The sequence below is a fragment of the Moschus berezovskii genome, chromosome 27 (assembly GCF_049115385.1).
Source record: "Moschus berezovskii isolate FMDL1 chromosome 27, NW_MosBer_1.0, whole genome shotgun sequence".
In the NCBI taxonomy this organism is placed as follows: domain Eukaryota; kingdom Metazoa; phylum Chordata; class Mammalia; order Artiodactyla; family Moschidae; genus Moschus; species Moschus berezovskii.
Window position 1 is genome coordinate 33,652,201 of NC_142486.1, and position 24,203 is coordinate 33,676,403.

At 45.2% G+C, this 24,203-nt stretch overlaps 1 protein-coding gene across 1 annotated transcript in view; it reads left to right on the forward strand.

Moving 5' to 3' along the window:
* The window catches only part of GRIN2A (glutamate ionotropic receptor NMDA type subunit 2A), a 433,921-nt gene that overhangs the window by 239,571 nt on the left and 170,147 nt on the right, over positions 1-24,203 (forward strand). The window contains exon 2 of the mRNA XM_055409472.2: positions 6,546-7,138. Within this exon, the coding sequence (XP_055265447.2) occupies positions 6,546-7,138 (593 nt within the window). The remainder of the gene's footprint in view (positions 1-6,545; positions 7,139-24,203) is intronic.

A 24,203-nucleotide genomic window follows, 5' to 3' on the forward strand; every position in this document is an offset into this window, starting at 1 on the left:
CGATGGTGATGGAGCCGCTGTTGCTGGTGATGACGATGTTGGAGGAGGTAGCGGACGGATGGTGAGAGGAATAGAGATCCTCCGTGAAACAGATCCAGCTTACATGTATGTGTGCTTTCTATTCGTCTGAATCCTCGGGCTCCTCAAGCTTGACCTTTCTACTTTTCCTCTCATCCATGAGAAATGAAATAAAATATGCTTACTAGCTCAGTGGATACACAGCAAGAGGAGCAGGAAGTACGTCAGGGCTTAGCCAGGCAGAAAGCAAATTCCCAAGCAGTCTTTCAAGATCTTTGTTGGGTCCTTTGCAAGATTATGCTTTTTGGTTTTTGGTGCCCACATGGCAGGCAGAGGAAAGTAAGCTGTGGAAATGGGTTCAGGGTTAACAACAGCAGCCAGTTCTCTCTTGCTTCCTGGGGATGAGTTTCCTGCTCATTTATTTTTCTCACCAAAATATTTATTGGGCCCCTACTGTGTGTCAGACATGGCGCTAGACTTTGAAGATACTAATGCGAGCAATGCTCACCCTGCTGCTGAGAGAAGATAGAGGAAAAACAAATAAATCAGCTTCGGCGTTCATATACTCAGGTCGCAGAAATTCAGTTTCAGTTGGGCTGGCATGGAGCATGAGCACTGGTATTTTTTTTAACTCTCCAAGTGATTCTCTTGTGCAGCCAGCAGTGAAAGCCACTGGTGTGTGCAAAGAAACACTGGATGACACCTTGCAATAAGTGAACTCTTGTCAGCGTGGGGCCGTGTGCATTTTAGGGAAATCATTTAATCTTCTTCCTGTGTCTTTATGAGAAATGCCATCCACGAGGGTTATAACCACTGGCAGCACCGCATCTCTTAGGTAGTTAGAATCAAAGAGATAATGGGCGTGGGTGTCCTTTATAGCCTCTAAATGGGTACGTGTAATGAGAGTTGGTTTTAGACTCTATTAAACATCAGACCTTGATCCCCATGGAGTCAGGTCTCACCCTGGGAACTCAGCGAGGTCTGGAGCATTCGAGAATGACAGTCATGGCAGGACTGGAGCACAGAGTAGAAAGCAGACACCCAGAATCCCACACTTCCCTGCCCCTCGACTCTGTGTTTGAAACGGTTTGTTCTGCTTTTGCAGAGCTGTGAGCTTGGGGAGGGAACCGCTTTTGCTGCAGAACCAAAGCGGGTGTCTGAAATCTGTTCCTTTCCCCCGGCGGCATGCTGCCGAGGGAGCCGGTGCCAGAGTTGGTCAGACTGATCTGTGGGGCCCAAAAGGAGCAGGCTGAGTGACGGTGGGAGGAGGGCTGGGCAGGAGGGGCAGTCTCTGCTGTCCAGGTGGGAATCGGAAAGAATGTGCAGGGGGGCCTTGAAACAAAGGACCATTTGGCACACACATCAGATGCTAGGTCCCAGGCATGTGGCCAGACTCCCCCACCACCTTCTGCCCATCCATAGAGCCACCTTTGAAAATCCCAAAGCTAAGCACGAGCCTTGTCAGTGCCTCGTTGTGCAATTATGCTTTTTTAAAAAATTATTTAATTTAATTGGAGGATAGTTACTTTACAATATTGTGATGGATTTTGCCATACATCAGTATGAATCGGCCATAGGTACACACGTGTCCTCTCTCCCTCGGGAATCCCCCCCACCCCTCCAGGCTGTCACAGAGCCCCAGCTTTGGGTGCCCTGCGTCATGAGTCAAACTCATGCTGGTTATCTATTTTACATCTGGTCATGTAGATGTTTCAATGCTATGCTCTCAAATCATCCCACCCTCTTCTTCTCCCACTGAGTCCAAAAGTCTGTTCTTTACGTCTGTGTCTCCTTTTACAAACAACTTCTTGCTTTCATCCCTCCAAGGGGTATACATTGCCTTTGGTCTGCCGTGGTTTTGGAAGTTTACGTTTCAGACACCAATGGAAATGACAGTGGTGCAGGGTCCGCTATGGACTGCCTGAAGTCCATAAAGGACACGTTGGCCACGGTTTCTCTCCAAAGCATGATTCATCACTTCCTTCTCTTCGTGCAGCCCCCTGGGCTCAGGATGAACAGGCTGGATGATCTGGTTTTGGACAGAGGAGGGAACGCAAAACTAGCATGTCAGTAGGCCTGGAGATCAGAGAAGGCAATGGCAAGCCACTCCAGTACTCTTGCCTAGAAAATCCCATGGATGGAGGAGCCTGGTAGGCTGCAGTCCGTGGGGTCGCTAAGGGTCGGACACAACTGGGCGACTTCACTTTCACTTTTCACTTTCACACATTGGAGAAGGAAATGGCAACCCACTCCAGTATTCTTGCCTGGAGAATCCCAGGGACGGGGGAGCCCGGTAGGCTTCCGTCTATGGGGTCACACAGAGTCGGACACGACTGAAGTGACTTAGCAGCTTAGCAGCAGCAGGCCTGGAGATACCGTTTTTGCTTAGAATAAAGATCTGACCCACTTAGGTTTCTGGCAGTGTTCATGTGGTCTGCCTAGAGCAGGGGTCCCCAGTCTCTGGAATCTAAATGCCTGATGATCTGAGGTAGAGCTGATGTAATAATAATAGAAATAAAGTGCACAATAAATGCAATGCACTTGAATCATCCCCAAACCATGCCCACAGTCCTTGGTCCCTGGGGAAATTGTCTTCCACGAAACTGGTCCCTGGTGCCAAAAAGGTTGGGGACCGCTGGGATAACAGAGGATGAGGAGGGAAGTTCCTAAATCATGGGACTCGGATGTGGATTAAATGAGCCTTTTACTCCTGCTAGTTCATCTTGTCCTCACTGCAGCCCTGTGGGATGGCGCTCACAATTACCATTTCGTAGGCAGAGAAACTCAGATCCAGGAAGGTTAGGTAGTTACCCATGGTCGAGTGAAGAATTCACCTGCCAGTGCAGGAGATGTGAGTTCGATCCCTGGGTCTGGAAGATCCCCTGGAGAAGGAAATGCCAACCCACTCCAGTATTCTTGCCTGGAAAATGTCATGGACAGAGGAGCCTAGTGGGCTACATTCCAAAGGATTGCAACTGATGACTAGGCACATGGCAGTTAATGCAGAGCCAGGACTTGAACTCAGGTCTGATAGACCCCAGAGCCCGTGCTGCTGCTGCTGCTAAGTCACTTCAGTCGTATCCGACTCTGTGTGACTTCATAGACAGAAGCCCACCAGGCTCCCCTGTCCCTGGGATTCTCCAGGCAAGAACACTGGAGTGGGTTGCCATTTCCTTCTCCAATGTGTGAAAGTGAAAAGTGAAAGTGAAGTCGTTCAGTCGTGTCCGACCCTTAGCGACCCCATGGACTGCAGCCCACCAGGCTCCTCCATCCATGGGACTTTCTAGGCAATAGTTTCAACTATAAAGTTTGGCTGGCATGCATTAAGGGGTAGAGTAGAGGGTCTAAGTTGAATGTGATGGGTCCACAGGAGCCATCAATGGCTACAGAGGAGAGGAGAGGTGTGTGTTACAGCTGTGTTCTAGGAATTTCATGAACAAGCATGAGCAAGCCATGAACAAGGCAAATGTTGAGATGCTCAGGTCAGGAGTGAATTATCAGGACTTCTCTGATGGTCCAGTGGTTGGGAATCCATCTTGCAGTGCAGAGACATGTGTTCGGCCCTCAGTCAGGGAACTAAGATCCCACATGTCCAACTCTATGTGGCCCCATGGACTGTAGCCTGCTAGGCTCCTCCGACCATGGAATTTCCCGGGCAAGCTTACTGGAGTGAGTTTCCATTTCCTTCTCCCAAGCCAGGGATCAAACCCACACCTCCTAGTTGGCAGGTGAATTCTTTACCACTGAGCCACCAGGGAAGCCCTCTTTATCAATAAAGGAAACACTGGTATATTTTGGGCATTGGGTGGTGGAGTGGTTCCTCAGAATAGAGGGATGAGGATGTGGAAAACTTTCATTTTTTGGACATGACATTCAAGAGTCACACAAAACGCAGGCTTAGATACTGAATTCTCCCCTTTCACGCTGTGTTTAAATCAAGGACATTTCTCTTAGGCTTCATTCACACGTCTGTCCCCTCATGCACTCCCTCACTCTCCATTTACTGATGGGTCACGTGCCAAGGCTTCTGCCCGGTTTTGGGGACACAGATGAGAACAGCAATCTCTGCCCTTAAGCAGTTCGTGACCCTGTTGAGGCATGATTTAAAGTGATTAGTCAATCCAAGAATATTGGATTTCTCCAAAAGCTGCTGCTGCTGCTGCTAAGTCACTTCAGTCGTGTCCGACTCTGTGTGACCCCATAGATGGAAACCCACCAGGCTCCCCTGTCCCTGGGATTCTCCAGGCAAGCCATTTCCTTCTCCAATGTGTGAAAGTGAAAAGTGAAAGTGAAGTCGCTCAGTTGTGTCCGACCCTTAGCGACCCCACGGACTGCAGCCTACCAGGCTCCTCCATCCATGGGATTTTCTAGGCAAGAGTACTGGAGTGGCTTGCCATTGCCTTCTCCGTCTCCAAAAGCTACTGTAGGGAAAAAGATAATTATCCAAAGTCTTTAAATCTGTTACCCAACTTAATTGATTTAATTAGGTAAAATTCGTAGGACTGTAATGTTGAAAGGGACCCAGAAGGCATTTATTTCTGTTTTTTCTCTCTGCCTTCAGGCCACACTGCACTCAATGTATCCCCCCAAACACCCTCCACTTTAGGAAAAGGGGGATATTTCTAAGAACGGTAGCTCTTAGCCTTTTTGGATCAAATTTTCTGTTCAGTGAGCATCCTCAGGGAAAATTATGCAGACTTGTTGAAAGACTTGACACGCGCAGCTACAAAGTATTGCTGCGAAAGACATGAATGGAAGCAGCTATGCACAGACACTCACATGCATCAGGCATGCGATGTGATCGCTATATGCGCACAGTTGAGGATGTATGAAACATACATGGTAAATACAGAATGCAAAACGCAAGCCTGGCTGCGATATTTTAAGGACCGTCTGAAACTTCTTTCGGTTCCCAGAGAAAAGATGCATCTCAACAATTGTCAGACCCTGTTTTGCCATAATACAGACTGATACTTTGCGTTTAGTTGCCATTTTCACACCATGCCAGTGGGTCCACGACGTGGTTGAAGCGCCTACTGTACACACGTCTTCTGTGATCCCAGTGGCGGTGTTTTGGGAGGAGGGCAAGAAGTTGAACCAAAACCTGAGTTTGGATGCTGACTCGCCACGGACTACCCTGAGGCTCCTTTGCCACTGCCAACAGTTGTGTTCAGTCGCTCAGTCGTGTCCGACTCTCTGCGACCCCGTGGACCGCAGCACTCCAGGCTTCCCTGCCCTTCACTATCTCCCAGAGTTTGCTCAAACTCATGTCCATTGAGTCGGTGATGCCATCCAACCATCTCATCCACTGTCACCCCCTTCTCTTCCTGCCCTCAGTCTTTCCCAGCATCAGGGTCTTTGCCAATGAGTTGGCTTTTCGAATCAGATAGCCAAAGTATTGGCGCTTCAGCATCAGTCCTTCCAATTACAGTACAAACCTCACAGGATCATCACAGAAATCTGACGAGTTAAGGGTTTGGAAATGACACAACTGTGTGCATCACCTGTTCTTTTTCTAAACGGATATTTGCTCTCATGATTAGGGTCATGACTTGGGGAGATGTTAGGGCTGTGAGCGACACTTTAACCCAATACAAGTAACCATGTCACTTTCCAGGGTAAGCATTCAGACACTCACCCTTATGCTCAGAATAAGATCTAATGCGGCTCCTGAGGCTGTATGAGAGAGGGTTTCTGCCAAGCTCTTCAACATCATCTCATCTCCCTACGACACAGGCCCATTTATTTCCAGCTCCTGAAACAGTCAAGATGTGTCCCCAAGGCTCCTCTGACCACACTGTCCACTGGCTTCCCCTCTTTTGAAATTTCAACTTCTCCTTATGCCTCTCTTAGTGATCAGTTCACTGAAGTTACTCTTCCTCACTTTTATTCCATGTCTATGAAGGCAGACACCATGTGTGTCAAGTACTAACATGCTGTTGCCATGTAATTAGGTGATCAGCAAATATTTATTGATTGAACAGATAGACGTCCACCTGGTGTTTATCACAGTCCATATTTCACAGGAATCTACAGGTCAAATGACCGAAACCTTGCTCAGATTAGTTTAAGTGTGGCTTATATAACCAGCAGGTCTAGAGTAATTGGCTCCAGACATGATAGACTCCAGGTGCTCCAAGTCTGTTATCACAAAGCTCCCCCTAGCTCCTGATGTTGTTTTACTTCTACCGGCTTCATTTTCCAATCCTGAGTCTGGGGGTCAGGTAGTGTTTGGGGACCCAAAGAGTTGGTGGTGTAATGAACTGGTAGACAGTGAAGCTGGCAAATTAACAGATGTCCTTCACTGATAGTCTCTGCACTCCAAGTTCAGGGACCTGCTTCATCCCTGCGTTTCCAGTATCTATTCCAGAGCTTGGGCTAAAGTAGGTGCTCAGGAATGTTTGCAAATGAACAGGCATGTGATTTATTTCCCGCCACTTCTAGGAAGGAGCTACGAAGACAGATGGTCATATGTAAGCTGCCTTCTGCCTCACCTGCTGTTTTGCTTTCTTTTCACCCCTTGGCAGGATCCGACGTCTACCTTCTTCCAATTTGGAGCGTCCATCCAGCAGCAAGCCACGGTCATGCTGAAGATCATGCAGGATTATGACTGGCATGTCTTCTCCCTGGTGACCACCATCTTCCCTGGCTACAGGGACTTCATCAGCTTCATCAAGACCACGGTGGACAACAGCTTTGTGGGCTGGGACATGCAGAACGTGATCACGCTGGACACGTCCTTCGAGGACGCAAAGACGCAAGTCCAACTGAAGAAGATCCACTCTTCCGTCATCTTGCTTTACTGTTCCAAAGACGAGGCGGTTCTCATCCTGAGTGAGGCCCGCTCGCTCGGCCTCACCGGGTACGATTTCTTCTGGATCGTCCCCAGCTTGGTCTCTGGGAACACGGAGCTCATCCCCAAAGAGTTTCCATCGGGACTCATCTCTGTCTCCTACGACGACTGGGACTACAGCCTGGAGGCAAGGGTGCGAGACGGGCTGGGCATCCTGACCACGGCCGCGTCTTCCATGTTGGAAAAGTTCTCCTACATCCCCGAGGCCAAGACCAGCTGCTACGGGCAGACGGAGAAGCCGGAGGCCCCCCTGCACACGCTGCACCAGTAAGAGGGGCTCTTTGCTTGTCCCCCCAAGTGGGACCGGAGTTTGGTCATGGTTGTTTGTTTCAGTACTGAGTCATACACGCTCAATGCTGAAAATGTGCAGAGAATAGAGAATGTTGTATGTCTGCCTGTGGGATTTGTTGGCTTGTTTGTCTGTTCTCCTCTCCCTTCTTCCTCTCTTCTCATGTCCTTTTGTTTTTAAATAATAGCATCCTTCCTTGGTTTTCTGCAACTTGCTTTTTTCACTCAACAACGTACTGTGGAAACCTGCGCTTGAGATCTATGTATCTGCCAGTCTATCTATCTATCCACTGTCTCTCTATAGTTATATCTTAAGTATGAACGTGTATATATGTGTGTTTCAGTGTGTTTATACACACATGCACATAAACATGTGAATATATGTTGATGTATGTATTGACTGAGTGACTAACAGTCACCCTTTGTGTCTGTTCTTTGTGTCTAACTCTGTGACCCCATGGACTGTAGAGGCCCCTCTGTCCATGGAATTCTCCGAGCAAGAATACTGGAGTGGGTAGCCATTCCCTTCTCCAGGGGATCTTCCCCACCTGGGGCTTGAACCCGGGTCTCCTGCATTACAGGCAGATTCTTTACCATCTGAGCCACCAGGGAAGCCCAGATGTATGTGTCCATACATATGGATTCATACATGTGCAGATGCATGTAAACAGATATACGGGTATGCATGTGTGTGTAAGTATAAAGATATAGGGATACTTAGATTTCTTGTAACCTGCATACTGCGTTCCTCAATGGGGCTATCCCATGGTTTATTTATCCAGTCTTCATAATAATAGAAATTCATGTTGTTTCAGATTTTTTCCGTTAGAAACTAAACTTCAGTGATGATCATCCTGACCTGACTCTTCATATACACGTACAAGTATCTTTCTAGAGTTGTTTCTGAGAGGTAGACTTTTGGGGTCATGGAACATGTGAATTTTAAACTTTACGTGTCTATTGTCAAATTGTCCCACCAAGGACCTGTGTAACTTACGTTCACTCTGGCAGCGTGTGAAGTCACCCGTCTTCCCACATCCTCACCGGCACATTACACTTTGGGGAAAGTGCCCACACTGGCGCTCCTGGTCTTGGACTTTGTATGTGAGTTTCTTCCCTCCGTACATCCGAAGTATTTTTGTAGGTTGTTGGAAATCTTGGCAAGCATCACTTGTAAAGCTGCACTGTATTCCATCATGTGGCGGTGTCATAATTTAGTTAACTAGTCCCATCTTCGTGGACATTTAAGTTAAATGTTATGTTTCTGAGGAGCGTTGTTTGTCTTTGCAGGCTGTCGTCATGGCTCAGCTGTTGAGATTGGGTAGGATCACTCCTGCGCTCATCGTGCTTGTTTTTGCCTGATGTTGACTGATTTAATGCATGCTCATTTCTTAGAGAATGAGCAGGGTAGCTCTGTGCTGAAGGGACTGGGCTATGGAGCCAGACTTGCTGGCTTTCCATGTAACTCCGACAGTCGTTTTACCTTTCTGGGCCTCCATTGTTCATTGCGAAGTGGTAATAATAACACTACTTTCTAGGCAGTGATTCTCACACTTCAACGTGCATCGGAGTCACTGGGCGGGCTTGTTAAAACAAGACACTCTCAGAGTATCTAGTTTCTGATGGAAAAAAAATCTGACACAGTGTAAACTTCTATTATTATGAAGATTGGATAAATAAAGCATGGGATAGCCCTATTGAGGGCCCTATGCTCAGAGCTACTAATTCAGTAGCTCTGGACTAGGTGCCAAGAATTTGCAGTTCTAGCAAGACCCTGGTGATGTTGATGTTGTCGATCTGGAGAACATGCCTTAAGAACCAATGTTCTAGGAGTTGTCATGAGTATTATATGAGGTGATGCATGAAAAGCACTGCTTAGCACAAGTGCTGAGCACCTGGCGGTTACTTAATGACTGTCGGAGTGAGCAGTGAAATTGTTTTGGTCATCAGAAATTATAGTCCACAGATCCGGCGAGTTTATCACCCAAAGAATAACACATCTCTCTAAAATGTCTCAGGCTTCCCTGATGGTTCAGATGGTAAAGAATCTGCCTGAAATGTGGGAGATCCAGGTTTGATCCCTGGGTCAGGAAGATCCCTTGGAGAAAGAAATCCCAACCTACTCCAGTATTCTTGCCTAGAGAATTCCATGGACCAAAGAGCCTGGCAGGCTACAGTCCATGGGATTGCAGAGTCAGGCTCAACGGAGAGAGTAACACTAAAATGTCTCTGGAAGGTTTTAGGACTTTAAATCTGCTACAGTTCAGAGATAATTTCTAGTCTGGGGCTAGATATGTATGTGTGTGTGTGTGTGTGTGTGTGTGTGTGTGTGTGTGTGTGTGTGTATGTGTGTGATGGTTTAAAGATTTTACCTGAAATTGACATTTACCTGAAAAGCAAACTCTTGGGTTAAGAAATCATGGTCCTTCGAAGTTTTCCCTTCCCATATCTTCTTTCCCTCTTTAACGATCTTGTTTCTACATTGCTACTTTCAGCATTTTAAATAATTGCCAAGTATCAGGAAGGAGCTCAGATAAATCGGTGTGAAGAATGGGAGCATGTTACAGAGTCAGGATTGCTGCCAGCCCAAGACAAGGGCTGCGCTAATGAATTCCTACTTTCCATCTTAAGTGCCCTGCAGCTGGAATACTTGTATGATTCTGATAGAAACATAACTCAATAGTAGGACAATTGAAATATAACATATACAGGAAAAGGAGTTTGAGAAGGATAATTGACAAGACAGTCAAATATCCTCTCCAGTGACCACCCTGAATGCCATTCCTTAAAAAAAAATATCCTACTGCTCTGAAATGCTGGCCTGCTATTTCCAGGAGTCATGCTTTGAATGCAGCAAGGTTGTAGGTGGTATTTCAGCCCCAGAGAAGTAATGCATTAAGTGAGCCGTCATCCACAGCCTGGTGTTTAATAAAACATCTCTCTACCCGAGGAGCGCCAGAGGGTTCTGTTCATGTGCGGTGCTCAGGCAAGTGTTTGGGGTCCTTGCCACACTTCCCGACTAGGCCAGCATTTATTAAACCCATCCCAGAAAGAGTGGGACCTTTCCAGGCAAGGTAAGGACTAGCAGCTGGAGAGAGTCCCAAGAAGGTGGTTTTTTAGGGAAGGGGTTAAGGACACTATATCTCTGTCTTCCATCCATCACTCCTTCTATCCAGAGAACCATGTGTTAGCCTCCAGAATCACACATGAATTAGCATACAACTCAAAGAATGTACAGTCTGATGAAGGTGGAGAAATTTGTCTAAAGACAAACTCAGGTAACAAGTAAAAGTGAAAGTGTTAGTCACTCAGTTGTGTCTAACTCTTTGCAACCCCATGGCCTGTAGCCTGCTAGGCTCCTCTGTCCATGAGATTCTCCAGGCAAGAATCTCAAGTGGGTAGCCATTCCTTTCTCCAAGGGACCTTCCCAACCCAGGGATGGAACCTGAGTCTCCTGCATTGCAAACAAACTCTTTACCATCTGAGCCACCAAGCCCAGGGTTAGGTAACAAGGACTCTTTTTTTTTTTTTTTTAAGGAGAGAATAGTATCAAAAAGTAGAGTCTGATGAAACACCCACCCCCATACTCGAGCCAGAGAAGGAAGTGAACATGTCATATTTGTTTCAAGTGTTTTAAAGAAATAAAACATTACTGATCACGTAGAAGTCCTGCTTATACCTTTCTCCCTTTCTCACCAAGAGAGAGAAAAACAGAAAAACACCACAGTGAATCTGGCATGTAACCATGTTTTGAAATTTTGATGTAGGTATATGTACGACCTTAGACCCAATGTGCGTGTGTGCTCAGTTGCTCAGCCATGTCTGACTCTTTGCGACCCCATGGACTGGAGCCTGCCAGGCTCCTCTTGTCCATGGAACTTTTCAGACAAGAATACTGGAGTGGGTTTCCATTTCCTCCTCCAGGGGTTCTTCCTAACCCAGGGGTTGAACTTGCCTCTCCTGCATTGGCAAGTGGATTCTTTACCACGAGCACCACCTGGGAAGCCTTAGACCCAATGGATAGCTCTTTTTAATATATATGAGTGGTATCTGATACGTTGGAATTTCCTTTACTCCACCTTATGGCTCAAGCATGGTCTATGAGGACACAGAATTCTAGCGTGTTCATCTTCATTGCTTTTTTTGTATTCTGTTTTATGTGTTCCGTCTTTTAGTTAATCATCCCCCTTTGATGGACATTTGGGTTGTTGACTGTAAGGAATCTTCAGTCTGGGTAACAGAGAACACGGGCTTCCCTGCTGGTTCAGACAGTAAAGAATCCGTCTGCAATTCAGGAGACCTGGGTTCAAACCCTGGGTTGGGAAGATCCTGTTGAGAAGGGAATTGCTGGAGAATCCCATGGACAGAGGAGCCTGGCAGGTCTACAGTCCATGGGGCTGTAAAGAGTCGGACACAACTGAGTGCCTAACACTTTTACTTTCAGCAGAGAACACATGTGTCTGCATCCTGATTCAGACCTGTCAGGGCAAGCCCATGACTCCAGGTTTAGGAGTTCTCACTTCGGGCTTTGAAAGTTACATTTTCAACTAGATGAAAAAGTCTTAGTTTGCAGAGCAACTGTTAACAAATCTCTCTCATCACTCCCACTCTGTAGTGAGGAGGATGCAAACTAGCTTCTGAAGAGGTTCAGGTAAAGTCATACATGATGGTTTCATGGTGAGGTGCTGATGGACTGGGGGTCCTGCTTTGACTGGTTGAGTTTGACATCTTGGTTTTATCAGGCACATCCTCTGGTGGTCCTCATGGACATTGCTGGTAGTCTGAGGCATGGAGTTTGGGTAGTTAGAATACTGTACAGTTGTTTATTGCTGACAGTGGCCCAGGTATAGAAGACTGCTTGCTGGATTAATGACCCCACTGTGGACCTGTGTCTGTTCTGGATTCAGGAAAAAAATAGTAGGGAAAAGGGGAAATGTTCCTGATAGTTAATATTCCTGGTTTTAGAGATGGCACTTGGAAAAGAACAGTCAGCATTTTCCAAAGTTCAAAAATAGCTCAGCCACGTTACGTAACCTGTGCCTTGCTACTGCAAAGTTATTAAACATCTGTTCCTTCGCCAAGCACAGAGCACATCACTGGCAACTCCTGGAGCTGTGAAGGTAAACCGTTACCTGTTTCATTGGCACAGAACCTAGGCTGCTCTGTCCTGATCTGTCCCGAGAATGTCTCTGCTCTGTTAGTGGATGGGGTCCCGGGAAGGAGCACTAGATCACAGTTAAGAGTTTGGGCGCCGGAGCCAGGCTGCCTGTGTGTGGATCTCTGATATGAACTCTCCTGGATCTGAGACTCTGAGCAGATCGCTTGATTCCTCCAAGTCTGCTCCCTCAGATGTAACACGGGGATAAGCAAAGTTTTGTTTCTTAACCTAGAGCCTGGCATATGGAAAGCGATCTGAAGATGGTTCTGTGTGTGTGCGTGCTCAGTTGTGTCCAACTCTTTGTGACCCCATGGACTGTAGCCCGTCAGGCTCCTCTGTCCTTGGGATTCTCCAGGCAAGAGTACTGGAGTGGGTTGCCATTTCCTCCTCCCGGGATAAAAAGATTACTACCATTCATTCAAAGTGTGCACATTTGTGTGTTTCCTCAGTCACTCTGGAGGGGACACATTTCACATTTATTGAGGAGGAGGTCACAGAAGGGAGATGGTGGGTGTGTTTAAGACCTGAGTAGCAGCAACGCTGTGAAGGACACCATTAGTGGAGGAGAGAAAAATTCACGGGAAGGGTAATTGCCAACTTGGTTTTGAATTAGCCACGTATTTACCAAGTATTAGTTACTAAGTGCTCTGAACTCAGGTTTTAAAAAACAAATCCTCTGTGTGTGCGCGAGGAGGGAGTCATTTCTTTGCATTGTAGTAGAATTAAATGACAGTATTTGCCATTTCCTTCTCTGTATATGTAAAGCGCTGATCATTATGCCTGGCATGGATTAGTAGTTATTGTTCAGTTGCTAAGTCATGTCTGACCCTTTGTGACACCATAGACTGTAGCCTGTCAGGCTCCTTTGTCCATGGGATTTCCCAGGCAAGCATACTAGAGTGGGTTGCCATTTCCTGCTCCAGGGGATCGTCCCGACCCAGGGATCGAACCTGTGCCTCCTGCATTGGCAGGCAGGTTCTTTTGTTCCTGAGTCACCAGGGAAGCCCCGCATGTAGGTGGCACTTCACAAATAACTAAAGTCATTGTTGTCTTCTTCTTATGACAATGATGATCATTGTTATTACTTTAATTTTTGCTTATTATACTGCAAGCTGTACACAGACAGGAAAGAGAGAAATGGAGGTATATTTCAATCTCGTTTCTTGCCGATTGAGTTATGCCTCTGTTTCCTAGGGCTCCCATTTCAGTTAGGGGAGGAGGATCTGGAGATGTTACTACACTGGAAGTCAAATAGAAGAACTCAGGTAGATCTATAGCCCAAACCAAGGCAAAAAAAAATCTTCTCTTGGGCAAGTTATGAATTAGTATTGAAGGGAAGTTATTTGGCTTTAATTAATGATACCTGGCTCGACCACTTATGTGTTTTACATTAACTTCCTGATTTATGAAGTCCAGTTCTGCTTTAAGAAGCAACAAGATTGTAAATTATCACCCTGACAGGAAGGGAAATGGAAGGAAGATATATAAGTGAGAGTGAGTTTAATTCAAGTTACATTTGATACTTTTTTCAATCTTCCTTTCTAAAATAACCATAGGAAAAGCTGCTGGTTTAATGACCCATTAAGAGACTGAGCTGAACCTGGTTGGCATACTTTTATTTGATAATCAGAATTATCACTGTTGGTTTCTTTTTTTAATGCCAATAAAGGAGCCTGCTCAGTTAATTCTCTGAGCTTGACCGGAGTTATAACTTCCCTGGGCGAATGCGATAACTCTGCAAATATTTATCTGTGGGATCGCTGTATGCTCAACAAACATTTCTGGCAGTGACACCAGACACCCAGGAGACCAGACCATCCTCTGGGCCTGTGCTGTAAATCTGGGAGTCTGGACTCAGGGATGGGGAAAAAGGTTGAGCCTCAGAGAGATATGCAGTGAGAGAATCCCACAGCCATGTGCCAAATTGATAACCCAAAGCATATCCCACAAGGCTACATGACTTTGCAGGCTTCCCAGATAGCGCTAGTAGTAAAGAACCTGCCTGCCAATGCAGGAGACATAAAAGACGCAGGTTTGATCCCTGGGTCAGGAAGATCCCCTGAAGGAGGCATGGCAGCCCACTCTACTATTCTTACCTGGAGAATCCCATGGAGAGAGGAGCCTGGTGGGCTACAGTCCATAGGGTAACAAAGAGAAGGATGTGACTGAAGCGATTTAGCACACATAGACACGTGACTTTGTGGAATGTGGTTCTGGACAGTGCTTCGTTGAAACCATTTCCTGGACTCAGAGAAGGTTGTCCCTGACAAGTTACTTAACATCTTTGAGCCTCCATTTTCCTGAGTATATACAGAGATGATTCCAACCACAGAGGATTAAGGTAACATTTAAATCCATGTAATATATTTAGCCAAGCACCTAGGATGGAGTTGGCACCATGCAGATGTTAATTTTCCTCCTTTCCCGGGGCCAAATGCACAGTTTGATCTAACACCTCTTGTGGCCTGATGGACCCACAAGAGGTGGGCTGTGCCCCCTGGGCATTCAGTCAGAGAACAAAGTCAACAGCCTCTCTTCAGCATCAACTCTGTTTGTGGCATCTCTCCTGGAACATGGCCCTCTCTGTTTTCTGGCTGGAAGTCAAGAGTGCCGTATGCCAGCCCTGCAGTGCAAGTCAATCATTTCCAATTGGCATCCAATGAATAGCTTGACAAATGGCAGAAACCTGATGCTGGCAGCTTGAAAGGATCAGAAATCGTCCGTAACTTTACCTTGAGGGAAAGGTGGTTTGAAATGTTTTGGGGTCACACATAAAGCATAAATATTGTTCAAATTTGCCTTATATCAGATGTAAATTTTTAGATTCTGGAACCAGGCTGCCAACAAAAATATATATTGATCTTTTTCATCCAAGGTTGAATACTAGGGAAGGTTTCATTTTGAAACTTATTAATTTGGTGACATATACTAATGATTTGTTGCAGATCTCTTCTGTGAAAAGATAATGCAAAGAAAAGCACCATCTTCAGTACTCTGGTGCCTGATGACAGAGTATGTTGGGGGCAAGGGGTCTTGATGTGTAAGCAGAGGGACCAGTTATGAGTCTGTAATGTGAATCTCTGTAAGGCTGTGGGTTCAGAGACAAGTGGGTGGGGTTATGCCTGTTTTAGAAGTAAAATTAACAAAACATGATGGATGACTGTGAAGGGGTAGAAGAGCTACAATATTATTTTTCACTTGTGCCGCTGAATAGATGGCGGTACCTTTTACAAAACTGGAGAAGAAACAGGGTGGGGGAGAGTGAGCCAGGAATGGCATCTGATTTCAAACACGTTCAGTTGAACATACTTTGGAGACATCCAAATGGCAATCTCAAGCAGGCACTTGGAGAGAAGAGTCTGAGTTCAGGCTGAAAAGACAACGCAGAGGTTCTGAGCACACTGACGGTGGTTAAAGCCCCAGAATTGGGCGACATCACCTAGAGGGGATGGAAGACTCAGAGGTGGGAGCAGGTTCCAACATTAATTGGTAAATCATCCCCTACGGGAAGAACAACACTGGAGAAAATGAACTGGGCTGTGAATTTCAGCTGCCTTCCACCTTTGGAGACTCTCTATTTCCAGCCTTGATTTTGTCGTGTAGCCTGGTGGGTGTCGGTATAACGTCTGCTATATGCTTTGTTGTTTAGTCACTCAGTCACGTCCAACTCTTAGACATGGCAATAGGAGCCACAGACCTTCCAAAGATCTATAGTCTATAACCATTTCTAGTCTACCTGGGCTTAGCACAACCTAAGGTTTAAATAATCATACCAATAGTTTTGGCTTCCCAGGTGGCACTAGTGGTAAAGAACTCACCTGCCAATGCAGGAGACATAAGAGACTCGAGTTCGATCCCTGGGTGGGGAAGATCCCCTGGAGGAGGGCATGGCTACCCCTGCAGTATTCTTGCCTGGAGGATACCATGGACAGAGAAGCCTGGTAGGCTACCGTCTGTGGGGTCGCAAAGAGTCAGACACGATTGAAGCAACTTAGCATGCACACAGGCACCAATAGTTTTGATCGATACATGGAAGAAGTAAAATTCATCTCATAATGAACTGCCAGGAAGATCATCAGAGCAGGAAATGCTTTCAGTTAAAGGGAACCAGGACTTGACTAGGCTGGAGCCATGACACAGATGGCGGGCCAAGCTTTTGGATCCGAAGCAATGAGGAGGTCACACTCAGGAAGAGGCTGGGAAAAACCTCTGCTTTTGTTTCATTCTTGACATGATCTGGAAAACATCCGATACCACACAAAACGAGTTAAAAATCCTGTCCACCACCAGGGAGGAGCATATGGTGCAGTGTGAAGGGCCAGTCCATTTATAAGCTGTTCTTGTTTTCTTTCCTGGAAGGGTGTCTGTCTCTGCACTTCCTCCTGGTATGTAGGGCAGAAGCCCGCCCTGTCACTCCTCCCAGGTGGGAGCTAGACAGCCAGAACGGACCTCTCCACCTGTCCTTTGCCTCCCCCTTCTATTGCCTCCGTGGGGATGCTGCCTGCCTGCAGGTGTGACTGAGCCCCCGTGCAGACTCTTGGTGCCTCCAAGTGTGGCATGGATCCCAGGGATGAAGGAGTCACCGTCAGCTTGGTGAGGCTCGCTAGGTTCTGCGTGGGCAGGGAGGCCAGCCACATTTCCACACAGGCCCCAAAGTTTGGTGAATGAACTGGCTGATCTGCTCATGGTCTGGTGTGCTCTTGGCCAGATCCCCGTAGCCAGTTCTTAAAGGTTTGCTTCGTCTGATTAAATTCTATTGAAACACAGGAATAAACATATATCACTCAGTTTCCTACATGGTTGGAGGACCGCTCTCCTGAGACTCAAGCTCATTTCCTTTTCATTTCCATCCCCATTAATAAAAGAACTTCTTAACAGTTTTATTAATACATTGCTATATGTTGAGGGGGGAGAAAAGGGGAACTTCAAGTTTCATTAAATTATATTATGGAGGCATATATATATTTATTGAAATAGAGTTGATTTATGATGTGTTAGGGGCTTCCCCTGTGGCTCAGCTGGTAAAGTATCTGCCTGCAATGAGGGAGACCTTGGTTTGATTCCTGGGTTGGGAAGATCCCCTGGAGAAGGGAAAGGCTACCCACTCCAGTATTCTGGCCTGGAGAATTCCATGGACTGTATAGTCCATGGGGGTCGCAATGAGTTGAACACGACTGAGTGACTTTCACTTTCACTATGATGTATTAATTTATGGTGTATAGAACAGTGATTCAGTTATATATATATGTTCCTTTCAGATTCCTTTCCATTATAGGCTATTACAAGATATTGAATATAGTTTCCTGTGCTATGCAATAGGACCTTTTTGTTCAATCTGCAGCAACATGGATGAACCTAGAGATTACCACACTAAGTGATATAAATGAGACAGAGAAAGACAAATATCATATGATAACAAATGTGAAATCTAAAAAAGTGATACAAAGTGAGTATAGACCCACAGGCATAGAAAACAAACATGGTTACTAAAGGAGACGTGGGGAGGTGTAAGGTAGAAGCATATATATTTTAAAATCAGATATAATGGAAATGTTGAAATACACTAATGATAAAACCTATCATGTATTTAGTACCTCCTATGTGCCAGTCACTTTAAATACATTACCTTTAATCCTTAGGTATGAGTTAGGATGTTTTGCAGCAAGTAATAATCAACATATATTTCTGCTTCATTGACTATGCCAAAGCTTTTGACTGTGTGGATCACAATAAACTGGAAAATTCTGAAAGAGATAGGAATACCAGACCACCTGACCTGCCTCTTGAGAAACCTGTATCCTGGTCAGGAAGCAGCAGTTAGAACTGGACATGGAACAACAGACTGGTTCCAAATAGGAAAAGGAGTGCGTCAAGGCTGTATATTATCACCCTGCTTATTTAACTTCTAAGTAGAGTACATCATGAGGAACGCTGGGCTGGAAGAAGCACAAGCTGGAATCAAGATTGCTGGGAGAAATATCAATAACCTCAGCTATGCAGATGACACCACCCTTATGGCAGAAAATGAAGAGGAACTCAAAAGCCTCTTGATGAAAGTGAAAGAGGAGAGTGAAAAGGTTGGCTTGAAGCTCTACATTCAGAAAACAAAGATCATGGCATCTGGTCCCATCACTTCATGGCAAATAGATGGGGAAACAGTGTCAGACTTTATTTTTGGGGGGCTCCAAAATCACTGCAGATGCTGATTGCAGCCATGAAATTAAAAGATGCTTACTCCTTGGAAGGAAAGTTATGACCAACCTAGATAGCATATTAAAAAGCAGAGACATTACTTTGCCAACAAAGGTCCATCTAGTCAAGGCTATGGTTTTTCCTGTGGTCATGTATGGATGTGAGAGTTGGACTGTGAAGAAAGCTGATTGCTGAAGAATTGATGCTTTTGAACTGTGGTGCTGGAGAAGACTCTTGAGAGTCCCTTGGACTGCAAGGAGATCCAACCAGTCCATTCTAGAGGAGATCAATCCTGGGTGTTCATTGGAAGGACTAATGCTAAAACGAAACTGCAATACTTTGGCCACCTCATGCGACGAGTTGACTCACTGGAAAAGACTCTGATGCTGGGAGTGATTGGGGGCGGGAGGAGACGGGGACGAGAGAATGAGATGGCTGGATGGCATCACCAGCTCGATGGATATGAGTTTGAGTGAACTCTGGGAGTTGGTGATGGACAGGGAGGCCTGGCGTGCTGTGATTCATGGGGTCGCAAAGAGTCGGACACGACTGAGCGACTGAACTGAACTGAACTGAATAATCAACTAAAATTAGTTATGTGATTGAAATCCCAGAGACAGGGTGGACCTCAGGGGCAGTATGGTCAAGGTTCTGGTTCTTTCCCCTATGATCTCCTGACTGCTCTTTGAGGAGTATAGTCCTTGATCTCAAACTCACTCCTTCATGACCTTAAGTTTGCTCTCTGAAGCACCTTGGATGACTTCCTTGTTCATGACCGCTTTAGGTCTTATGCCCACCTTTAATAGCCATTTTCAAAATGCTATATACTGACCAGGTTAATTCTGGACTGCTGACCCAGTCCCTGAGAGGTCAAATAGGATTCAGTTTAGTTGCTCATTTGTGTCTAACTCTTTGCAACCCCATGGATTGCAGCATGCCAGGCTTCTCTGTCCATCACAAACTCCCGGAGCTTGCTCAAACTCATGTCCATTGAGTTTGTGAAGCCATCCAACCGTCTCATCCTCTGTCATCCCCTTCTCCTGCCTTCAGTCTTTCCCAGCATCAGGGTCTTTTCCAGTGAGTCAGTTCTTCGCATCAGGTGGCCAAAGTACTGGAGCTTCAACTTCAGCATCAGTCCTTCCAATGAATATTCAGGACAGATTTCCTTTAGGATGGACTGGTTGGATCTCCTTGCAGTCCAAGGGACTCTCAAGAGTCTTCTCCAACACCAAAGTTCAAAAGCATCAATTCTTCAGTGCTCAGCTTTCTTTATGGTCCAACTCTCACATCCATACATGACTACTGGAAAAACCATACCTTTGACTAAATAGACCTTTGTCGGCATAGTAATGTCTCTGCTTTTTAATATGCTGTCTAGGTTTGTCATAACTTTTCTTCCAAGGAGCAAGCGTCTTTTAATTTCATGGCTGCAGTCACCATCTGTAGTGATTTTGGAGCCCAAGAAAATAAAGTCTCTCAGTGTTTCCACTGTTTCCCCATCTATTTGCCATGAAGTGATGGGACCAGATGCCATGATCTTAGTTTATTGAATGTTGAGTTTTAAGCCGCTTTTTCACTCTCCTCTTTCAATTTCATCAAGAGGCTCTTTAGTTCTTCTTCATTTAGGTCACACCAAACCAGACCTACTCTTAGAACTAAGATAGGGTAAGCTTCCATTCCTCAAGTTCCATGAATTCTTACAGGAAACATGAAGTCTCAACAAATGTGATTTCTCATTGGAAAAGACCCTGATGCAGGGAAAGTTTGAGTGCAGAAGGAGAAGGGTGTAACAGTTTGAGGGGGTTGCATGGCATCACTGACTCAATGGACATGTGTTTGAGCAAACTCCAGGAGATAGTGAAGGACCGGGAAGCCTGGCATGTTGCAGTATGTGGGGTCACAAAGAGTTGGACACAACTTAGCAACTGAACAACAGCAACATTTAAAAATGAGGAAAAGGGAAACAGACGTTGACTAGATTACCAGCTGGTCAATTATAAATCATAACTCATATTACAGATAAGGAAATAGGGGACCAGATAAGTTATGGTCCCCAGAGACCAAGGTCACATAGTTAATATGAAATGAAGTCAGAATTCAAATTTTTTTTTTTTCTTATCTGAACTCCATTATACTCCTTTATTTTTTGGCATGGCATGTGGGATCTCAGTTCCTTGACCAGGGATCGAACCTGTACCCCCTGCATTGGAAACATAGAGTCTTAACCACAGGACCACCAGAGAAGTCTGCGTGCTACTACTTTAATGGTTGCAAATTGACTTGAAGTTGTGATATTCCTTTTTTGACTTGAATGTCTTTACTCCTTTCAAAAGTTGAATAAATCCCAACATTTTAAACCTGTAAGATTTCACAAAAATTATATTTTTAGCTAGTCTTGAAAACTATGAAAAGCTGATAATGATAATCCCACATTCCTATCTGGAAGTCTTAAAAGTTGGGGCTCTAGATGCTGGGCTTCCAAACTGTTCACTCTTCAGGGAGAAGCTGGAGTCTGCTTTCTTGACTATGTATTACTGTGCTGTGGGTGGAGTATATGACAAGAAAGTATCTCAGCCTTTTGTACCCATTTGGATGTGGAGTGGGTCTTTGGATGTGGAGTGGGTATTTTCTTGTTGGGGCTTCCCAGGTGGTGCTAGTGGTAAAGAATCCACCTGCCAATTCAGGAGCTATCAGAAATGCAGGTTCAATCCCTGGGTTTAATACATGGTTGGGAAGATCCCCTGGAGGAGGTCATGGCAACTCACTCCAGTATTCTTGCCTGGAGAATCCCATGGACAGAGGAGCCTGGTGGGCTGTAGTCCACGGGGGTCACAAAGAGTTGGACATGACTGACCAACTTAGCACATAGGCATTTTCTTATTGTCTTTATGTGTAGGAGTCTCTCAGCTGGTTTCTGGATTTCTTTCAGAAAGAATTGGTCCATAATTGTAGACTTAAAGTATCCGTGGGTGAAGGTGTTTCAAGAAAGCCGTCACCCTCTTGTACCAGAACCTTCCTTTTATTTGGAGATGGTAAACTGGACACAAGATCTGACCTTTAGATCAAGAAGGGCCTGCCCAATTCATCTTAGGCCCCACCTGGAGTATTCGTATCACCTCCATAGTTTCTTTAAGTGTTTTACTTTATCATAAGATGTCATGTATTTATTTTATTAATTCTATCATGATCATCATTAGTTTTAAGCATTGCCAAACAAGACCTTGATGAACCTTAAGACTGGCAGATATTCAAATGAGTGATGATGAAAAGTTTTCATATCTCACTTAGAAGGATCACTTCTGGTGTTAAGTGGTCATTTTATATGGCCGTGGGTCATAAACCTACTTCTCTGTTCAGCTTACAGTTGAGAATTTGAGTTGTTTCTGCCAAGTGGCTTTCCCAAGGCAGGAACTTACTGAATCTTCCAAAGAGAGTTCCACTCATCTGATTGGACCAATTTGTAGATGTTCCTCTAAAACTTGAAAAAAATATTTGTTCTGGTGGGAGGGTGGGGTAGGTTTCCTGCTTTTCTACAATCTGCTGAAATTTGTCAAATAAACAGCAAACGAGGGAGTCTGATGGAACTTATGCACGTTCTTAAGGATCATTGCTGAAAATATCAGTTTATTATCTAAACCTCATAAACTCTATGGTTCAAATCTGATTTTTCTTCTTTATGGCTTAGATGCATAAAATATATTATTAGTTGTAACAAATTATTTTCAACTGGTGTTACAACATTAAAATTATAAATTACTTCTCTATGCTTTATTACAGATGAGGAAAGTGAGGCTTGGAAGACTCAAGGTTCATTTTTCACTATTGAGAGACTGGCTAATGGCAAGGACATGCTGAGCCTAAGTTTTCTTTCTCTCAGACCCAGATGTTTTGCTCCAGAGAATCAGTCCTCTTTCCTTATAGGTCCTTTATGATTGATAATGGTCATGTGGTGGTGCTGCTGATGGTGGTGGTGGTGGTGAAGGTGATGGTGGTGATGGTGGTGGTGATAGTGGTGATGAAGGTGACGGTGGTGATGGTGGTGGTGATAGTGGTGATGATGGTGATGGTGGTAGTTATGATGATGGTGATGATGATGGTGGTGGTGATAGTGGTGATGAAGGTGATGATGGTGGTGATGATGGTGATGGTGGTGATAGTGGTGATGAAGGTGATGGTGGTGGTGGTTATGATGATGGTAATGATGATGATCATGGTGATGGTGGTGATGATGGTGATGATGGTGGTGATAGTGGTGATGAAGGTGATGGTGGTGGTGGTTATGATGATGGTAATGATGATGATCATGGTGATGATAGTTATGATGGTGATAATGGTGGTGATAGTGGTGATGAAGGTGATGGTGGTGGTGGTTATGATGATGGTAATGATGATGATCATGGTGATGGTGGTGATGATGGTGGTGATGGTGATGGTGGTGATGGTGATGAAGGTGATGATGATGGTGGTGGTGGTGATGAAGGTGATGATGATGGTGATGGTGATAATGGTGGTGATAGTGGTGATGAAGGTGATGGTGGTGGTTATGATGATGGTAATGATGATGATCATGGTGATGATGGTGATGTTGGTGATTGTGGTAATGATGGTGGTGGTGGTGGTGTGATGGTGGTGATGGTGGTGATGAAGGTGATGGTGATGGTGATGGTGATGATGGTGGTGGTGGTGATAATGGTGGTGATAGTGGTGAAGAAGGTGATGGTGGTGGTTATGATGATGGTAATGATGATGATCATGGTGATGATGGTGATGTTGGTGATTGTGGTAATGATGGTGGTGGTGGTGGTGATGAAGGTGATGATGATGATTGTGATGATGATGGTGGTGGTGGTGATAATGGTGATGATAGTGGTGATGTCGGTAATGATGGTGGTGGTAATGATGGTGGTAATGATGATGATCATGGTGATGATGGTGATGTTGGTGATTGTGGTAATGATGGTGGTGGTGGTGGTGGTGATGGTGGTGGTGGTGGTGATGAAGGTGATGATGATGATTGTGATGATGATGGTGGTGGTGGTGATAATGGTGATGATAGTGGTGATGTCGGTAATGATGGTGGTGGTAATGATGGTGGTGAGGGTGGTGTTGATGATGGTAATGGTGGTGGTGATGATAGTGATGGTGGTGGTGATGAACATGGTAACGATGGTGGTGGTGGTGGTGTGATGATGGTGGTGATGGTGGTGATGATGGTGGTGTTGATGGTGATGATGGTGGTGTTCATGATGGTGATGGTGGTGGTGATGAACATGGTAATGATGGTGGTGGTGGTGGTGTGATAATGGTGGTGATGGTGGTGATGATGATGGTGGTGATGAACATGGTAAGTGGTGGTGGTGGTGTGATGATGGTGGTGATGATGATGGTGGTGGTGGTGGTGGTGGTGGTGATGATGATGGTGGTGACCATGAACTCCAGGGACCTTGTCCATTATATCTGCATACCTCAGTACTCAGCATACTGCAGACACTTAAATATGTGTTGAATGAGTGAACCATGCAATTGTAATACAGTGCTTGACTGGATCTAAGGATTTTTACATACATTATCTTATCTTATTCTCACAACAACTCTGTGAAATAAGTGGTATTATTATTTCCATTTGTGTGTGAGAAAAAAATCTCAGAGAGAAGAATGGCTTTTCCAGGGTCACTTAATAGTAGAATCAGGATC